The sequence below is a fragment of the Prunus mume genome, linkage group LG2, assembly GCF_029339155.1.
Source record: "Prunus mume cultivar Tortuosa linkage group LG2, ASM2933915v1, whole genome shotgun sequence".
In the NCBI taxonomy this organism is placed as follows: domain Eukaryota; kingdom Viridiplantae; phylum Streptophyta; class Magnoliopsida; order Rosales; family Rosaceae; genus Prunus; species Prunus mume.
In genome coordinates this window covers 19147816-19167313 of record NC_142699.1, presented here as the reverse complement: position 1 = coordinate 19167313, position 19498 = coordinate 19147816, and the positions used below count along the sequence as shown (strand labels likewise).

Here is a 19498-nt window from a genome sequence, read left to right as displayed (position 1 = left end):
TAATACAATCCGCAGAACATGCAAAGTCATTGTGCAGTAATTTGTGGCTATTGCAAACATTTTAATTATTAATTAGATATTTAATTGGGTTGGAAATTTGGAACATGACCAAATTCCCAGTAAAAATTCAAATTTTGGCAATAAAAAAGAAAAGAAAAATTAAAAAAGAAGAGGATATTGTTGTGGTAGCTGAAATGGCGGAATATAGGCCTCACAATTCCGCAGAACAAAGCTCCGAGTCCAAACAAAAGGGAAAAGCCCCAAAGTTTTGATCTTTCTAGAACACTCCAACCTCCTACTTAAAACTGCTAAACCCTCACCAAGTCACAAGGGTTTTTACACTTTGAGACTCTGTTTGACACAACACAACACAACTATCGCCCCCAACCCAACATCTGTTAGGTTTAGGGTTCAATGGCTCCAGTTCTAAGCAGAAGCTTAGCAACTGCTTCTCTAGCTTCGCTTCCTTCCTCATCTCCCTTCACACTCAGAAACCCCAGCAAGGCCTTGAGCCTGAGAAGTGCTTTTGTTCCTCAAAATGGGCTCAGGAAGGGCTTCTCTTGCGGTGGATTGAAGTGGAAGCTTGAGAGCAAAAACAGAGGAATATCTATTCGATGTGATGCGGCGGTTGCCGAGAAAGAAGCCACCGATACGCCCGGTGAAAAATTCGAGTACCAAGCCGAGGTGCATCCCTTTCTCTGTTTCGATAAATTTTTGGTCTTTTGGATTTTTACTCAATTGGGTTTTAAATTCTATTTACTCTCTGTTTGGTTTTGGAATCCATCAACTGCGGCTCTGCAATTGCAGTAACCCAGTGACTAAAATTTATAGACTTTTATGCATTTTTGCTGTTTCCTCGCAATCAAAATGGACGCTTTGGTACTAAATTATGGGTCTTTGTCACTGTTTTGGATAGAAAATGAAAATAATTTTTTTAATCGGCTTATTACTCATTACTTGAGAGGATTCGGTTATTGGGTTTTGAGTTTGGAATCGAAAGTTGATGACTTTGAAACTTAGTGCAGGTCACTCGCCTAATGGATTTGATAGTTCATAGTCTATACAGCCACAAGGAGGTGTTTCTGAGGGAGCTTGTGAGGTGAGCTGCATATGCATAAACTTCAATGCAACGTGTCATTCTGGTGACTCACCTATACGATATGCTATTTCTGCTTGTAGAATCTGCTCCTTCGTTTGTTCTTTAAACTTTTCAATCACATAGATTTTAGATGTGTATCGGATAATTTGCTCACTATGATATATTTTGTATTTGCCTTTCTTTTTGGTCCATATGTTGACTTTGTTGTGCTTTCTTGTTCCAGTAATGCAAGTGATGCTTTGGACAAGTTGAGATTTTTGAGTGTGACTGAGCCCTCTCTGCTTGGAGATGCTGGTGAGCTACAGATACGCATCAAACCTGATCCAGATAATGGGACTATCACTATAGCGTATGTTTTTGTAAATCTTTGCTTCATTTTTGCCCCTGGATGGATTAGTGGAGGTAATTGAAATCTGATTCTCTGACTTTTAGGGATACTGGTATTGGAATGACAAAAGAGGAACTCATTGACTGCCTTGGAACCATTGCTCAGAGTGGTACTTCAAAGTTCTTAAAGGCTCTGAAGGTGTCTCTCTCTCCCTTTCTCTCTTGCCTCACAACCGGGCATTAGTTATTGCATCTGTTGAATGCATTATATTTCAGTTTGTTATTTCCGTGCGAATGATTTTTGAGGTTTTTGGTGCTTTTGAAGCTTACTTCTCTGCCTTATATTTTGGCAGGAAAATAAGGATCTTGGTGCAGACAATGGCTTAATTGGTCAATTTGGTGTTGGGTTCTATTCTGCTTTTCTGGTCGCTGAGAAGGTGCAGTAGTGTTTTCACAATTATTTATGCGTTTTTCTAACTATCTGCTTGTAGCTGAGCTTTTAACGTGGATGGCTTTCCTGGGTAGCTGCTAATTGGCTTGTATATATTATACAAAATCAGGTTGTTGTCTCTACAAAAAGCCCAAGGTCAGACAAGCAATATGTTTGGGAAGCAGCGGCTGACAGTAGCTCTTATGTAATTAGGGAAGAAACTGATCCTGAAAATCTCATACGCCGTGGAACACAGATCACACTCTATTTAAGGGTACCTTACCTGCTATTTCATTTCTCTTTTCATGGCGTTTGGTCATTTTGCATGTGACTTTTCTTGTTTATTGGGCGTTGAAGTTATGCCCAGCAATTGCCAGATGTTGACACATTAAAGTCATTATCTTTTGTTGGGACAGTCTATTGCTTATTTTTCAATTTATTCTGATGTCTTACCAAGAACTATCTTAAAGTTAAATCTCTCCTTGCAGCCGGATGACAAGTATGAGTTTTCAGAGCCAGCCCGGATCCAGGGTTTGGTGAAGAATTACTCGCAGTTTGTTTCCTTCCCCATCTATACATGGCAAGAAAAATCAAGGACTGTTGAGGTGAGTACTTCATTTTCTGCTTTGTCAAACCCTTTCCCTCTATATGGCAGGTTTTGAAGGGATTAGTACAATTGGATTTCTGCATGTGGTTCATCTTTTTCTAAATGGTTGGACTGTTACTTCTTGATTAGTTGAAGATGCATGTCAAGTGTACATTGTAGGTGATAATCAGAAAAGTATTGCTATCAAAATGTGACTCTCTGGATAAGTAGTCTTTATTGGCTTGACCTTGCAAACTAATCCTTGAGGCTATATTTCTTCTATACCTCACAGTTATATGCTTAAGAAGTATCTATTGTTCATATAATGAAGCAATTAGCACTTTTGCCGGTCCTCATTGAGTGGAAACTTTTGGCAGGTGGAAGAGGAGGAAGAACCAAAAGAAGGAGAAGAACCAAAGCCAGAGGTAATTGACATAGGATTCCCGATTGTGGGAAATGTAGTTTTTTCTCATCAACTTATACAGTGAAATAAGTTACTTTGATTCTTACCAGGGAGAGAAGAAAAAGAAGACAAAAACTGAGAAGTATTGGGATTGGGAATTAGCAAATGAAACGAAGCCTATATGGGTGAGTTGAAGACATAGCGTTATTGATGTCATGGTATATGTATTTTAGATTCAGCATGCTCTGTTTGCCTAATGTGTATGTATTTTCTTGTTATATATTTTATAGCCTTTTCTTATATAATTTTTGTTTTTGTTTTTGTTCTTCTGCAGATGCGGAATCCAAAGGAAGTTGAAAAAGACGAGTACCATGAATTTTACAAAAAAACTTTTAGTGAGTTCTTGGATCCAGTTGCGTACACTCACTTCACCACTGAGGTACTGAAATGGTTTCTCTCTCTCGCTCTCTTCCTCTCTCCCTCCATCCCTCTCTCTCTCTCTCTCCCTCCCTCTCTCCCCCTTTGTCTCATTGTCTGTTGTTTGAATATTGGTTGAGGTAGAAAATTTAGCAGATTTGGAGTTTTAACTTTGAAATCTGTGCAGGGTGAGGTGGAGTTCAGGAGTGTTCTTTATATTCCTGGAATGGGGCCTCTTAACAATGAGGATGTAGTGAATGCAAAAACAAAGAATATACGTTTGTATGTGAAACGGATATTTATCTCAGATGATTTTGATGGTGAACTGGTAAGTTTCGATATATTGGAAAACGATGTGAATTTGAGCTTCCATTAGTTCGTCGTCTTTGTTTCATGTTAATGGTGATCTTCCTTGTTTCATATACTGTTGCACATTAAGTTTCCTTTGTGATTTATTTTATGATGGAAAATAATTGTATATTATTAACAATGCTGGTGTTGACCGTTTAATTTGTATTTAAATTGGAAAATGGAGTATTCCTTAGGGAGACTTTGGAAAAACACAAAGGAGAGAGAAATTTTGTAAAAGAAGCCAAAATGGACAAAATTGCCCTTATTTATTTGTGGATTTCCTAAAGAATCCTTTACATTTGCATGTCTTTGATTTGAAAGTTGAGAGGTTTTTCTATCTTTTTTGAAAAAGTTTTGACTTTTTCCAAAAGTGAAATTTTTTGTGTGGCTAAAACCTAAATTTACTTATTCTCCTTAATACTCTCTTAGATATGAGATGTTCTAATCTAAAGAAGAGTTGTTTTATCCTTCATCAATGGATTTGTTTAGATGTTATAGTCAATTCCCTCTGCTGCGATTGTGCTAGTTCAGCATAAAAGTGGTCTATTGATGGTATTCAACTTGTGATGTACCATCCGGAATGTTGAAAATACATTTTGGGGTTGATGCTTATTTGTTTGGTAATATGGTTTGTGGCTGTAACACCTTTGGCTGTAACACCTTTATTCTTTTTGCAGTTTCCTCGATACCTGAGCTTTGTTAAGGGTGTGGTGGATTCAAATGATCTTCCTCTTAACGTTTCTCGAGAGATTCTTCAAGAAAGTCGAATTGTAAGCCTTAGTTTTTCCACTATCTTTATGCATTTTATGAAGGAAATGCTATTATTGTTACAAATTTGTGAATGAACATCTCTGTAGCAGTTAATATTTAGTTCTTTGTTCTTGCTATGTGCTTGGATATTTGTATTATTTCTTCATCTCAATCTGTCCACCATTTTCAGGTAAGAATTATGAGAAAGAGACTTGTACGGAAAACATTTGACATGATTCAAGAGATTTCTGAGAGTGAAAATAAAGAGGTTGGTGGCAGCAATTAAGTTTGTGTTTTATTCTTCAATTCCACCTGAAAGGCTGAAAATTGTTATTAACTTGGAAAATGGTTGAACTTGATCCCAGGATTACAAGAAATTATGGGAGAACTTTGGCAGGTTTCTAAAGTTGGGATGCATCGAGGACTCTGGAAATCACAAGCGCCTAACACCCTTGTTGCGGTTCTACTCTTCAAAAAGTGAGGAAGAACTGATAAGCTTAGATGATTATGTCGAGAACATGCCTGAGAACCAGAAGGCAATCTATTACTTGGCAGCAGACAGTCTGAAAAGTGCGAAAAGTGCTCCATTCTTGGAAAAGTTGGTTCAGAAAGATATTGAGGTATCTGTCCTGCTGAATTTGGCGGTAGTCCAGTAGAGGAACAATGGTGATTCGTATAGAAAATCTGATTTGCAAGCTAGTGGTAGAAAAAAGACTAGACGATTATGTTTTCCTTTTAAATTTTTTGGAGGAACGGAAATTTAAACATCATTAAAAAATAATTGGTCTCAGAAACAATTGTTTTTCCTTCGTGATGAGTTTTCCTCCCCAGGTTGCTGATGCTGTTTCTTTTGTCTCAGGTTTTGTATTTAGTAGAACCTATTGATGAAGTGGCCATCCAGAACCTACAGACATACAAAGAAAAGAAGTTTGTAGACATTAGCAAGGAAGATTTAGAGCTTGGTTAGTACTCACCCCTAGTTGTTATTTGGAAAATTAATTAGCATGTTCAGATGTTATTGGCAGTTGTGTTACTATGTTCAGCTTTGTGGCTTCCTTCTTGTTATCTTTCTCATGTTTCTCACCAAAAAGTTTATGATACCAGGTGATGAGGATGAGGTCAAAGAAAGGGAAACTGAACAAGAATACAATCTTCTCTGTGACTGGATAAAGCAACAACTTGGTGATAAGGTGGCGAAAGTCCAAGTCTCAAAGCGTCTAAGCTCATCTCCCTGTGTACTTGTTTCTGGCAAGTTTGGATGGTCTGCCAATATGGAAAGGTAATTTTTGTTTGCACTAAGGATGCATACCAAGAAAAGTGCTGGTTAATTGTTACCTTCCCTTGCTATGATTATGATAAAAAAATTTGGTTTTGCAGATTGATGAAAGCACAGGCACTTGGTGATACTGCAAGTTTGGAGTTCATGAGGGGCAGGAGAATATTGGAAGTTAACCCAGATCATCCCATCGTTAAGGACCTAAAGGTAGGATCATGAGACCGCTCTTATTAAACAGTAGATCGAATATGTGAGATAGATGCATCAAAATGTGAATGAGAACAACGAAAACAAAAATTTCATGCTTTCATGTGGTGTCAGGAGAACTATTCCTGACTGGAAGTAGAAGACTTAAAATCACTGGATTGACAGTTGTTTTCTACTGCAGGCTGCTTGCAAGAACGCCCCTGACAGCACAGATGCCAAGAGAGCTGTAGACCTATTGTATGACACAGCATTGATCTCCAGTGGATTCACAGTAAGGAGCAAGCCTTTGTTTTTCCTTTGTTGAAATGTCAATAGTTTAGAGTAGCTTTATGCCATTCTTACTTCTTTCTTCGATGACTCAGCCTGACAGCCCAGCTGAGTTGGGAAACAAGATATACGAGATGATGGCAATGGCCCTTGGAGGAAGATGGGGTAGATCGGAAGACGAGGAGGCAGAGACGGAGGTAGCTGACGGTGATGCAGGAGAATCATCTGATGCGAGTGCTGGTGAAGCGGTGGAACCACAAATAATTGAACCATCAGAAGTGAGGGCAGAGAGCGATCCATGGAGCGACTGAATGTCTGGCAGAAATGATGTTTTATATAAATTTTTTGGCAATATTTGATTAGCCTTTAGAAGAAAGCATACGGTCGCTAACTTGGTATGAGGGAAATGCGTGCCTTTGGTTATGTGGACCTATGCTTAAATGCTTTTGCCAATTTCCACCTTACGAGAAACAATTCAATATTCTCAAATACAGAGGACTGTTTTTTTGCCTCCATAAATATTTTCATGCATGAAGAAACTGGAAAACGGTGGCGGTCTTCATGCTCAAGATGCGGTGATTGAAATTAAAATAAATGATCCACAAACTCTGCAGAATATAATGTCCTCCACTGCGAATGCAAGTTTCACGGATCATGATCATCAGACGCGTATGGTTAATCTAAGGCTACTAAATTTGTAACCTAGCCCGTTCACTAAAACAGAGGCCTAGGCAAGGAGATACTCAAATTAGATTCTGGCCACTATGTGGAGAAATTCTTGGGTCCTGCGGGTGAATTACATCACCTGTCCACACATACACAAGAGAAACAAGAGACTCTTGGGATGGGTGACGTGATCCATCTATATGAAAGAATTTTTTTAATATAAATAGATAATTTGATCAATAATGATTAACTAATTGCATAATAGTAACATGTATACAAATTAAAAGAGTGATTAATACAACTAGTGTCGCTCACTTAAGGACTTAAAAATGAGGACTTGTGAGCAACTCTTTAATACAAGCCCTTAGATTAATCTGACACTACTTGTTAGTGATTTAAAATGCTCACTCATATCTTTTGTTTTGCCAAAAAAATAAAAAAAAGCAAAGACACGTTGAAGCTCAGATACGAGGAAGGCCCAAATGACAAACCATGAGGGCAAAGCCCAGCCCATGAGACCATATTACTGCTATTAAATGAGCCCAATTAATCATTCCAGACAACCCACAAACCGACTTGTAATTTGAGTTGTAAAACGGACTTGGAAAATCTCGGGTCGAAAACCCAACGGCCTTATCAGAAACACAGAAAACGTAGGTTTTAAGGAGGGTTTAAATGCGGCTACTCAACCCAGTCACACCCTTCCGCCCTGCCTCCTCGATCGCTCGAGATCGTCCAATTCGTTTGTAGATTTTTTGTTTTTAGAAGTAAAACTTGTAATTTTCTTATAGCTTCTGACTTTTTTCTCCAATTTTCTGCTTCTTCGACAATTTAAGATTTTCCTTTTTGATGTCCCGTATCATATTTTCCATTCCTCAGTATCTTTCAGCACCTGCAAGTCGGATTGATTAATTTGAAAATTTTACTGGGAAATATGTGGAGAAACTTGGCTAAACAAGTTGCTTCGAGAAAGACCAATCTCTCCTCCCAATCTCATTTTAGTTCCCCTTCTTCTACTTCTATGATATTTTCTCAAGAATCGAGCTTTCTCGAGAAAGCCTGGCATTTCGAGGCTCGGAAATGCATAAATAATCGGATTTTGGTAATGGGTTTTCGTCAAGTTGGTGATATGGCTACTCAAAAGGACGAATTGGGCAGATGCAGTTCACTGAACCCAAGTTACCCTTATGGCATTTCTGGGTTTTGCAACTACGCCAAAGGCTATGCCAGCGTTGCCGAGGCCATTGCTTCGACAGATGGCGAGGAGGACTCGTCGGGGTCTGAAGAAATTCAGGAAATGTTGGAGGATTTGATAAGAGAAAACAACATGGTGGAGTCCCATTTCAAGCAGCCAAAGAGAGTGGTGGTTGGTATGGGAGTAGGAAAGTACAATCTTCTTCGGAAGAGGCAAATAAAACTGGAGACGGAGGCTTGGCAAGAGGCGGCCAAAGAGTACCAAGAGCTTTTAGCGGACATGTGTGAGCAGAAGCTAGCACCCAATTTGCCATACATCAAGTCATTGTTTCTTGGTTGGTTTGAGCCTTTACGAGATGCCATTGCGGCGGACCAAGATTCCTGCAAGCAAACTAACAGTAGACAGAGTCATGCTCCCTACTTTGATCACTTACCCGCCGATAAGATGGCGGTTATTACAATGCATAAGTTGATGGGGCTATTGATGACAAATAATGGTGGAGTAGGCAGTGTCAGGGTAGTCCAAGCTGCTTGTGCGATAGGTGAAGCCATTGAGCATGAGGTCTGTGAGCTTAGAATTTTCTTATTTCGTAATTCATGTTTCATCTTTATTTTTGACATATGCGGTTCAAATTCACCAAATTTCTTTCTGGGAACATTGATAGGTGCGGTGACTTCGATTTTGGTTCTAAGTTTGCTGTAGTATGAACAATTTGGCTAGAACTTTAATTTTAGTTATCGGTCAACTATCAATTTGTTAGGTTTGGTAGAAACTCATTACTTAAATTCCTTATAGGCACAAAAACGTGAACTTCCATTTTGTAGGATTATATACACACAAACATGAACTTCCATTTTCTAGGATTACATGTATTGCCTTTGTATGAAATTGAGTCGTCTGGCCTCTCATGCCTCCATGACTAATTGAAGGCTTTTCATTCGGTAGTCATGCTTGGTTCAGTACCCAGTCAGATTAGCAGCTAAATATTATTGACATGCTATTTTCCATTTATTTGTTGGTTTTGAACTTAATGGAGTTATATAAAATGATCATGTGTATCAGGTTAGGATACACAGATTTTTGGAGAAGACAAAGAAGAAGAAGAACACTACTGATAAGAAGGCTGAAGCTGATTCTGTTCCTGTGACCGATGAACAAGAGAAACTGGCCGATGAACAAGGGAAACTGGCCGATGAACAAGAGAAACTTAGGAAAAAGGTTAACAAACTAATAAAAAGGCAGAAAATGCAGCAAGTTAGAGGAATTGTGAAAGAACAAGAAGACTTGAAGCCATGGGGTCAGGAAGCCCATGTTAAGGTCTGTGATGTCTATAGATTCAAATAAGCAAACTATCTTCTTGTTATTGTTGCTACATTATCTTGGTGCTTGTACTTTCCAGGTTGGCTGTCGATTGATTCAGTTATTGATGGACACGGCTTATATACAACCTCCAGTTGATCAAATAGGAGATGGTCCACCTGATATACGCCCTGCATTTGTACATAACCTTAAGACTATTACTAAAGACACACAGTAAGAAATATTCAATCTTTGTGTTTCTTAACCCCGCTCTCTATCACTCTTCTCCTCTTCAAATATCAGTTTATTTATTTATTTTATACTTCTCTGGGTTTCTTACAATAGGAAGACCAGTAGGAGATATGGCGTTATAGAGTGCGACCCATTAGTTCGCAAAGGCATGGACAAAACTGTAAGTTGAACAGCATGTTTGGCTCATGCTCGCGATTCTAGGTTGTTTCTTTAATGTTTTTGTTCTTGTGTTGTGACTAACAAGGACAATAATCTTACTTTTCATACAAGCGTATGAATACCTGAGTAGCAACTGTACTGATTTCTGTTCTGTCCATGCAGGCAAGGCACATGGTCATGCCTTATATGCCTATGTTGGTTCCCCCTATTAATTGGACCGGGTATGAAGTATTTAGATTAGCTGGACTTCTTAGTTTTGAAGCAACTAGCGAGATTAAGCACTTTGGGGTTTTGGCCAACTCTTATTGCCTGTTCGTATATTTTGGCAGGTATGACAGAGGAGCATATTTATTCTTACCATCCTATGTAATGCGAACTCATGGAGCGAAACAACAACGTGAAGTTGTTAAAAGGACTCCTAGAAAGCAATTAGAACCTGTTTTTGAGGTTTGAAAACCCCAGGATCTGTTACTTTTAGTTTCTGCGCTGCATCTTTTCCTGCATTTCTGTTTCCTCAGAAACAGCTCTTAAATGTTTACACCAGTGCAAGGGTTCTTCACTTGTAATTTTTGGAGCTTCTTCTAATCTCTTAATTGTTCTCTGTCTTTAGGCCCTGGATACTCTTGGAAGTACCAAATGGAGGGTAAACAAAAGGGTACTTGGTGTGATAGACAGGATATGGGCTAGCGGAGGCCGTCTTGCTGACTTGGTTGACCGTGAAGATGTGGGTTATGGTTAACTGGAATTTTTTTTTTTCCCATACTTGGTGGTGCATACCTTTCCTGTGCTTCTGGGCAGAAGAAACTGGTTTTGTTTGACAGAAATTCTATTGTTTTGCTGCAATTTGAAATTAACATGTAATTCAGCACCTTGGTTTTTATCGATAAATGATTTACCTTCACTTTTCTTCCTGCTTTGAAAAGGTTCCTTTACCTGAAGAACCAGACACAGAAGATGAGGCAGAAATCAGAAAATGGAAGTGGAAACTTAAAGCTGCAAAGAAGGAGAATAGTGAGAGGCACTCACAGCGGTGTGATATAGAACTTAAACTTGCTGTAAGAATCATTCTTGTTAAGTTTAATAATCACTGCTATTGGATACTCTAATACCAAGTTTCACTGAATTGGAATAGGCATCTCGAAAGATGAAGGATGAGGAGGGCTTCTACTACCCACACAACCTCGATTTCCGAGGTCGTGCTTACCCCATGCACCCATATCTAAACCATCTTGGTTCCGATATGTGCCGAGGCATCTTGGAGTTTTCAGAGGGACGGCATCTTGGAAAGTCAGGCTTACGCTGGTTGAAGATACATTTGGCTAATTTATATGCTGGGGGCGTAGACAAACTCTCCTTTGATGATCGAGCAGCATTTACTGAGAATCACGTAGATGAAATTTTTGATTCCGCAGACAGACCTCTTGAAGGAAGGCGCTGGTGGTTGGGTGCAGAGGATCCTTTCCAGTGCTTGGCAGCATGCATTAATCTCTGTGAAGCATTGAGAAGCCCCTCTCCAGAGACTACCATTTCATATATGCCTGTCCACCAGGTAATTCATCTCGCATAATATTCTAATCATATTTTACAAACAATTATAACTTCATTACTTTATTCCGAACCAAGAAACTACCAAAATTGTGAATTCTACATGGTTACAGTTGCATCATCTGGGAAGTTGAAATCACTTCCGTCTTCTGCTGTAAAAAGAAAGATAACCAAAAGGTTTAATTGGTTTGGATTGAATTTCCAGGTACTAAAATGAAGAGATTTTAGAATCAATAGTGGTTGGTTACACATTATAAAATTTTATGATGGGTATCATTGGTGGAGAACGATTTTGAGATTTCTATTTGTCCTGTTGCCTTGTCAACTGTGTCACTTTTATTGAAGTTGAGAGACCATTGGACATCTCCCATGCTTTGCTATGTTTTGTATTTAGTGATTTGGTACATACGATTCTGTTATCCAAAAAATTGATCTCAGTTCTCTTTTTGTGTTGCAAGGATGGCTCATGTAATGGTTTACAACACTATGCAGCCCTTGGAAGGGACAAGGTAATGAACCCTTTTATTGTTAAAAATTAAGAAAAAGGTTCAATATATTTTAGTTTTAATGTGAAGCTCTTCCAAATCTATGATCATAGTAGTTCATTCACTTGCACCACCGTGTTCATCTTACTCAGATGAGATCTCCAACCCTAGCCTTTTATGCACCCAACAACAGCTTTTGTGGTTGATCACATTGCTTCGACTAACCGAACAATTCGTTTATATCTTAGTGATTGTGTGAGTATTTGTTTTGTTGATCAAATTGCTAATCCTTTTTTAGCTTGGAGCTGCTGCTGTAAATCTTGTGGGGGGAGATAAACCTGCAGATGTTTACTCAGGAATTGCTGCCAGGTAACTGTTACTTTCTCCGAGTTGAGTTGGTGAGCAAAAATTCATTTTGGCATGGCATATAAGCATTTGCAACTTTTGCAATAATATGAATTGGATGTAGAAAACTAAGAGGAATCAGCAGCCTAATTCATTCCATAAGAATATCTGTTTTAAAAAGAAGATTGAAATTTGTTGTTTTCCCTAGAAATATACCACTGATAAGTGACATCATTCTTGTTAATTTGTCTAATGAAATTTTTTGTGGCTATGCAGAGTACTTGATATAATGCGCAATGATGCAGAAAAAGATCCTGCCACTAATCCAAATGCATTGCATGCTAGGCTTTTAATTAATCAGGTTAATATCGTTAATCGTGCTTGCCAAAGTGTTAAGATTTTGAGTAATTTTCTTCATTTCTGCTTCTTCGTTACTGCTTAGTATGATGTTTCTAATGCTTGGCTTTGGTGATTGGAAATTTTAGGTGGATCGTAAATTGGTGAAGCAGACAGTTATGACGTCTGTATATGGTGTTACTTATGTTGGAGCACGCGAACAAATTAAGAGGAGATTAAAGGAGCGTGGTTCCATAGCTGATGACACGGCGCTGTTTGTCGCAGCTTGCTATGCTGCAAGGGTTAGTGAAAGAAACTGTAGTGTGCTTATGTGTCCAATGTCTATGTGTCTGTACTTATTGTTTTACTGTGTGAGCAGACCACCTTAACTGCCTTAGGAGAGATGTTTGAAGCTGCAAGAAGTATTATGAGTTGGCTTGGTGAATGTGCAAAGGTATGTTTCATCTACTTTGTGGTCTGTTTGTACCTCATAGTTATGTGTGAATGGCGTGTAACTGTTAATGACTTGAAACCTGAGCACATGCACAAGGGACAGATTCAGATTCTATGTTTGATTAATGATATTAGTGTTGGACCTGTTGGTTGTAAGTTACTTGCTTTTTAGCACCTGCGCCTCTGAGCACAAGTCTGAAAGATATCAATTCTTTAAAGTATGAACTGATTCTGTATTGTTCTTATACTAGTTCTGACAGTTATATTTGAACATAAATAGGTGATAGCTTCAGAGAATCAACCAGTTCGGTGGATCACTCCCCTTGGACTTCCTGTTGTACAACCGTACCGGCAATTAGGACGGCATCTTGTAATATTTTAAACTTCTTAGAACTTCAGATGTGGCCATATATTTTACTTAATTACAAAAGTACCTTAAAAAACATTTAAGGCCAGTATTAACTAAGATACCACTTGGAATTGAATGCAGATTAAGACTTCCCTTCAGGTGTTGACATTACAAAGAGAAACTGACAAGGTCATGGTTAAACGGCAGAGGACAGCCTTTCCCCCGAATTTTGTTCACTCCCTTGATGGTTCCCACATGATGATGACTGCTGTTGCCTGCAAAAAGGCTGGCTTAAACTTTGCAGGTTCCTCCTGTATTCTTATTTGCTATTTGTTCTCTCTTGTATAGGCTAGTAGCCGTTCACATGTTTGGAGGTTTCCCAATAACTGCTAATGATACAGGAGTGCATGATTCATATTGGACGCATGCATGTGATATTGACGAAATGAATAGGATACTAAGGGAGAAGTTTGTTGAACTCTACGAGGCACCGATACTGGAGAATGTGAGTATCTTTACTTGGTGTGAGTGTGGCGATCCTTGTTTAGTACCAGATAGGCTGATCTGTCACTTGTGAGATTATGATTCACCAGTTCCCCTTGTTAGAATTTATTTTCTATAAAATTAGTAACAACAAAAAAATGTAACGAACGGTGACATTAGATTAGAAATAATCCTTCACATGATAATAAAAAATTAAAGGGGATTTCGAAGCACACTCCTTTGCTTGTCACCACAGAAGTTTTTACTTTTTAATAATTCCTGGGCTATTAAAAGAAAAATATTTCCAGCATTTTAAATTGCATTTCGTACTGTGATCCCAATTTTCTGTATCTTATGAAATTGAAATATGCTCTTCCCATGTTTTCTTGCTTATTTAATTTGTACTTTTATGTTTACAGTTGTTGGAAGGCTTTCAACGGTCTTTCCCCACCTTGACTTTCCCCCCCTTGCCAGATCGCGGAGACTTCGATCTCAGAGATGTTCTTGAATCTCCCTATTTCTTCAACTAGTCTGAGCCAGATGATTGCTAGGCAGCAGTGCCCTTTTTGCTTGTTTTAGTTCCTTATATCATTCAATCACAAGGTGATGCAATTTAATTTGTATGAGATTGTCAAGACAAGTTTCCTGCGTGATGTCAAGGAGAACAATTCCGGTGGAAAAAATCTTGATTTGACTGCTGCTATCCATTTGCTGTCCGTACTCTTGTACATATGTCGAGACAAGCTACCTTCAAGAATTAGCTGGAGATATCCCAGGGGCCTTGGCTGTCTTCTGCATCCGCTATTTTAAAAGGATTGGGGAAACAAGATGGTCAACATGCGGCATTCGAGAAACGAACAGCCACATGTTGTAAATCAGAGCAAATTAAAGCACCAAGAGCATGAAAAACACTTGGTGAGTTGATTCAAACAAATGGGCAGTGGATGGTTGATGAATATTGTGGAGGTCTTAATTCTTCGAAGATGACGAGTGCAACAGATATGGGTGGGTGTGTGTTTATTAGTGGCTTGCATAAAAGGTCAACATAATTGTTGTCAAGTCCTGTTTGTATATTTCGTTCTTCATGTCAAAGGTAGAGAATAAGTTATCGTACTGGATATTTTCCCTTTTGATTCTTTACTCGATTTTGAAGCAAATTCATTAGATTTTAATGTGAAAATTACAGAGGTTGAATTTGGAATGCAATACCCTTTTTTTGGTTTGGCGTATTCGTAAGTGTATCGGCTTCCTTGACACCATAATTTCAAAGGCTTTCCTATGAGTCAGTTTATATAAATAAACAAAATCTGCCCTATAAATTAAAACAGACGAGCAAATTCAAGTAAAATCCTACCCCGGTGTGCATCAAGGAAGATTAGAGGGAAGCTTACTTCTAGGGCCCTGGAAGAATTAAGAATTGAGGTGTTGCGTTAGAAATTTCCAATACACATGGAGCCGGTGGCTGCGTGTCCAGAGACGAATGGTACATAGGCTAGAGTTCTTTCACCTTTTATACACATATCTCCCCAGAAAACATCAATGTTTTTCTGGATTTCAAATGGCTATGGCATGCAGTATACGTACAGGTTGTTCAACTAATGTGTGAAACAATATAAAATCATGCACCAGGGGACACCACCTGTTTTAACAGGGCAGTGGCATCACTGTATATTGCTATCACATTTGAGAACACGGCAAGACCAATCATGAAAACAGATAAAATCTTGTCCTTTCTTGTTGCTATTCGATGTCGATCTCTGCATCGCAGAAATTTGAAACCAAATCATGGAATGAGAAGTAGGATATTCAGATATCTGATTTAGCTTTGTAACCAAATTGAAATTGATGACAGCTTGTGTGAACTCTTTTTGAATTTATAAGCATCTAAACCAACTCGAGTACAACTCAGCTTTTCCTCAGAATGAATTTACGATGTTATGTAACCTTTTAAGCACATTCATCAATCACTAATCAGGCATTTCAGAGAGATAATCCGTATGTAAGTGCCTTCATCGCCAGAACATAAAAATTAAACTGGCAGCAGGAAAGATAAATCCAAAATGAAAATGGAATGAAAACAATTGTATGCCACAAAACTCACCTTAGAGCAATGGCAGCAGGAAAGATGAACCCAATGCAAACAGTAGCAGTAGCTCCAGAAAACTGGAATACATCCCAGATGCTGGGTATAAAATTTGCACCCACGAAGACAACAGAAATGAGCCCAATGGTGCTTAATGCAAACCTACAATTATCTGCAACCAGAGGCCTAGATGAGGGGAAGACGAGGTCATCCAAGTTGAGCCGCAGTGGATAGAAGATAACAGGAAAAACAAGCATGAGGTGCAGGGCATAGCTGATGCGAACAATATCATTGAGCAAATAACTATAAGGGATGCCAAGGTTGGTGTCAAAGTTGGCTAGCACATCATCATGAGTTGAGTCCCCAAATAGGAGGAACCCGAAAAGGCTGGTCAGTATGTAGACGGAAGAGCACAAAGCCAATGATGTCTGCACAATTGGTTGAATCAAGGAAGAGTCCTCAAGCTCATTGTCGATTGTATGCACTGCAGGAGAAGAAAATTCTTGTTAACGGTTATGCTTTTTCACTTTGAAATAAAAGCTGCATATCATGTTGATCAGCTAGCATACCGTTGAAGTGGCAGATGAAGGCTGTCACAAGAACAGGAACAACTGTGAAGAGATTCCACACCGATGCAATATCAGACACATTAGGAAGGAACCTGGGCATGGAAATACCTCCATGAAAGAATTTAATAACTACGATTCCTGCAGTAATAACTAGAAAAACAACTGCCAGTGCAACTGCTAAAGCAGATGTATATCTCAATGAATCTGCAATCACAAAAAGGCACAAGTTACAGAAATGCTTGATCCATATAATAAAATGGTTGGTGAAGACCAATGACACAGACAGTATTTAACTGCTAAAGCAAAACTTCCATGATAGAATTGTAATTGTGGACAAGTTCTTATGCCATTGAACAACTCCAGGTGAAACCACTGTGTGGATTATTTAATCACAAGGATTAGTTTTTTTCTGCGTTCAGTATTACAAAGAATCAGTCTTTATGTACCTATTCTCTTTAAGGATGCCAATGGAGCAAATACAAAAAAGGTTGTGACAAGCAGCACGAAGGTACGCCCGTTCCACCAGTGTTCACCAAACCACCCTTCCAATACTCCAGCATGGTGAACTCCAGTTGAAGAAGTTCCAGACAGCACATCACCTAAGTCACATTGAAAGTAAAACAACGAGAATTACTACACATTCACTTGTAATCAAACTGAAAGAAATACATGTGCCAGCATATTTTGATTTCAACCAGCGCACCAATTATAGAAACCTAATTACAATACTTCACAGACATCATAATTGGTTGAAATTGAAGTGCAGTATCATACAATTTGAATGCTTCTTGTATGTACCAATTAAGTCAGAGCTTTGCACACCTGATTTACTATTGGGGAAGTACTATTATACCGTATGAAGACTGGTAATTAGGAAAAAATCAGATTATGGATGGAACCCAATTAAAATTCACACCCAAAAATTAGGACTAGAAATGAAAAAAATTATTTACCAATGATGATCGTGTAGACAATGAGCGTTCCAAGATTGTTCACCAAGATACACAATTGAAACACAACCTTCCCAGCTTTCCCAAAGGCATCCTCCATAACCCCTCCGAAAGACACAACCTTTCCCACTTTGCTGAACCTCAACAACATCTCCAGAGAGGCCTCTGTCAAAATCGCAACAAAAATGATCATACCAATCCCAACGCCAAGACCCAGCACTTTCATGGTGGCAGGCAACGCCATAATCCCAGCACCAATAATGGTCGTTGACAGATTAAACACTGCACCAGCAAAAGATGCACCATTGAATTCCTGCACTGCCTGCTCATCGCAGCCCCTCTGATTTGGCAGCAGTGGAGATTCCTCGTTAATGGGTTGCTTGCATTTTCTTGGGTTCTTGGTTTGCTTGCTGTCAGTGGTCATTGTTTTCTTTTTTTGCTGGTTTACAGTGAGTGAGAGTTTCTCTTCTTCTCTTGCTGTCACTTTCATGAGGAAATTCGTCGCCGCTTTGTTTGAGTAGTTTGCTTTATCTTGAAAAGCACACGTAACAGAACAAATGGTAAGTTTGCTTTTTTGGTCAACGAATCACGAGACGACGCCTTGACCAACCCAAGAATAAAGAAAGAAGCAAACACGAAGACGATGGTGGTTGAGTAGACTGGTTGCTTGCTGGTGTGGCAATGGCATCCCGGATCCAGCGTCCTTATCCAATAAAATGGTGGCAAGTGTTAGAGTAGGATTGTGACACTTGGCATAAGATTAGAAGATGTGATAGTTAGTTAGTTAAGATGGCTGTGTATAAGTAGTGTATTCTGATTTTACCTATTCATTAAGAAAGGAAGTTCATTTTTCTGTGCTCTCTCTCTCTCTATTCCAGATATCTCATTCTCTCTCTCTAGAAATTGTTCTTCATAGTTCTTCTTTTGATATTGGTTAACATGGTATCAGAGCCATTACCGCTCACGCAGATTCTTCGATCCGGCTTCTTGCTTCCGCTATCTCTGTCTTCGATTTGATCTTCGGCTACCTCTAATCTCTTTGTTTCTTGCTTCTTCACGATTTCTGTGTCTTCTCGACTAATCGTAATTTCTAGGGTTTGTTGATTCGATCTCAAAGCGTGATTGCTTCTTCGTCTCCTCTCTTGGCATTGTGCCGCTCAAGTGTTTGTGATAAGTTCGTAGTGAATTGCTTCGTTCTGTACTGCAACAATGGTGACTTTGCACAACTTCAGATTTTGCAATCTCCGATCACGGCTCTTATTTCTACAATTTCAACGTCTGTGAACGTGAAATTGGATGACTCGAACTATCTGAATTGGCATTTTCAGATGCAATTGTTGCTGGAGAGCAATGGAATCATCGGTTTTGTTGATGGCTCTCGTCCTTGCCCTCCTACTGTTGCCTCTGGAGAATCTGGTATAAACTCTCCGACACTTCCTCTGCTGTTGATTGTGATGCTGTGTTGATATGGAAAATGCATGATAGGGCTGTTATGCAACTTCTTACTGCAACCTTGTCTCCAGTGGCTCTGTCTTGTGCGATTGGTAGTAATAGCTCTAGAGATCTTTGGGTTCGTTTAAAAGAACAATTTTCCACTGTGTCAAGGACTAGCATTTTTCAAATGAAGTCTAATTTGCAGAATATTCGAAAAGGATCTGATACTATAGGTCAATATCTTCTCAAAATAAAAGAGGCTAGAGATTATTTGGCAGCTGCAGGGGTATATTTTGCTGATGAGGATATTGTGATTCTAGCCTTGAATGGCCTCCCTCCTGAATATAATACATTTCGTTGTGTGGTTCGGGGTAGAGAGAGTGTTATTACACTGAAAGAGTTTCGCTCTCATTACTTGCCGAAGAGCATATTGTGGAGAACCTCACTTTGTTGCCCCATCATATCATTGCTATGGCTGCCACTTCCAGGCCTACTGTCTCATCTGCGTCATCTTTTCCGCAGTCTCATGGAACTCCTGGTCAGTCCTCGTATGTTAATGGTGGTCATAAAAATTTTCATAGCAACAAGGGAAAGGGCAGGTTTAATCAAGGTCAACGACCGTTTAATCCGAGACCACAGTTTTATACTCAAACCCATGTGTTGCCCACACCAACTCCAGGTGTTCTTGGTCAATTTCCCACTTCTCAGTATACATCTCCATCAGCCCCACCTGTTCCTACTTGTCAATTGTGCAACAGTGAAGGTCACACTGCTCCATTCTG

General features: G+C 39.1%; 3 protein-coding genes across 3 annotated transcripts; 2 read left to right on the top strand and 1 right to left on the bottom strand.

Moving 5' to 3' along the window:
* The first annotated feature begins 236 nt into the window (after positions 1-236).
* On the top strand, positions 237-6632 carry CR88 (Chaperone protein htpG family protein). The gene is made up of 19 exons (XM_089045527.1): positions 237-684; positions 1026-1099; positions 1323-1448; positions 1532-1625; positions 1780-1863; positions 1987-2130; positions 2345-2461; positions 2820-2867; positions 2956-3030; positions 3180-3284; positions 3450-3590; positions 4291-4383; positions 4554-4631; positions 4729-4983; positions 5223-5325; positions 5468-5642; positions 5741-5846; positions 6028-6117; positions 6209-6632. Exons 1-19 carry the CDS (start codon positions 415-417, stop codon positions 6422-6424), a joined length of 2394 nt encoding a protein of 797 aa, XP_088901653.1. The 5' UTR covers positions 237-414; the 3' UTR covers positions 6425-6632.
* An 809-nt stretch (positions 6633-7441) lies between these two features.
* Positions 7442-14909, top strand: LOC103342004 (DNA-directed RNA polymerase 1, mitochondrial). Its single transcript, XM_008245561.2, has 18 exons — positions 7442-8535; positions 9037-9291; positions 9374-9507; positions 9619-9685; positions 9847-9905; positions 10014-10131; positions 10295-10408; positions 10608-10739; positions 10817-11233; positions 11688-11738; positions 12013-12083; positions 12336-12420; positions 12545-12697; positions 12775-12849; positions 13129-13218; positions 13339-13501; positions 13599-13702; positions 14100-14909. Exons 1-18 carry the CDS (start codon positions 7714-7716, stop codon positions 14208-14210), a joined length of 3021 nt encoding a protein of 1006 aa, XP_008243783.2. The 5' UTR covers positions 7442-7713; the 3' UTR covers positions 14211-14909.
* A 181-nt stretch (positions 14910-15090) lies between these two features.
* Positions 15091-18010, bottom strand: LOC103342003 (amino acid transporter AVT6A-like). Its single transcript, XM_008245560.3, has 5 exons — positions 17286-18010; positions 16779-16931; positions 16333-16536; positions 15782-16247; positions 15091-15437 (listed from the first exon to the last, which is right to left on the bottom strand). The coding sequence occupies exons 1-5, from the start codon at positions 17770-17772 to the stop codon at positions 15299-15301; spliced, it is 1449 nt and encodes a 482-aa protein (XP_008243782.2). The 5' UTR covers positions 17773-18010; the 3' UTR covers positions 15091-15298.
* Positions 18011-19498: the final 1488 nt, after the last annotated feature.

Coding starts and splice junctions, on each gene's coding strand:
- CR88 (XM_089045527.1), top strand. CDS start 415: ATGGCTCCAGTTCTAAGCAGAAGCTTAGCAACTGCTTCTCTAGCTTCG. Junction 2,462..2,819: donor AAAAATCAAGGACTGTTGAG/GTGAGTACTTCA, acceptor AACTTTTGGCAG/GTGGAAGAGGAGGAAGAACC. Junction 5,643..5,740: donor TGGTCTGCCAATATGGAAAG/GTAATTTTTGTT, acceptor TTGGTTTTGCAG/ATTGATGAAAGCACAGGCAC.
- LOC103342004 (XM_008245561.2), top strand. CDS start 7,714: ATGTGGAGAAACTTGGCTAAACAAGTTGCTTCGAGAAAGACCAATCTC. Junction 10,409..10,607: donor ACTTGGTTGACCGTGAAGAT/GTGGGTTATGGT, acceptor TGCTTTGAAAAG/GTTCCTTTACCTGAAGAACC. Junction 12,698..12,774: donor CAGCTTGCTATGCTGCAAGG/GTTAGTGAAAGA, acceptor CTGTGTGAGCAG/ACCACCTTAACTGCCTTAGG.
- LOC103342003 (XM_008245560.3), bottom strand. CDS start 17,772: ATGAAAGTGACAGCAAGAGAAGAAGAGAAACTCTCACTCACTGTAAAC. Junction 16,932..17,285: donor TGTCTACACGATCATCATTG/GTAAATAATTTT, acceptor AATGTGACTTAG/GTGATGTGCTGTCTGGAACT. Junction 15,438..15,781: donor CCTGCTGCCATTGCTCTAAG/GTGAGTTTTGTG, acceptor TCTGCGATGCAG/AGATCGACATCGAATAGCAA.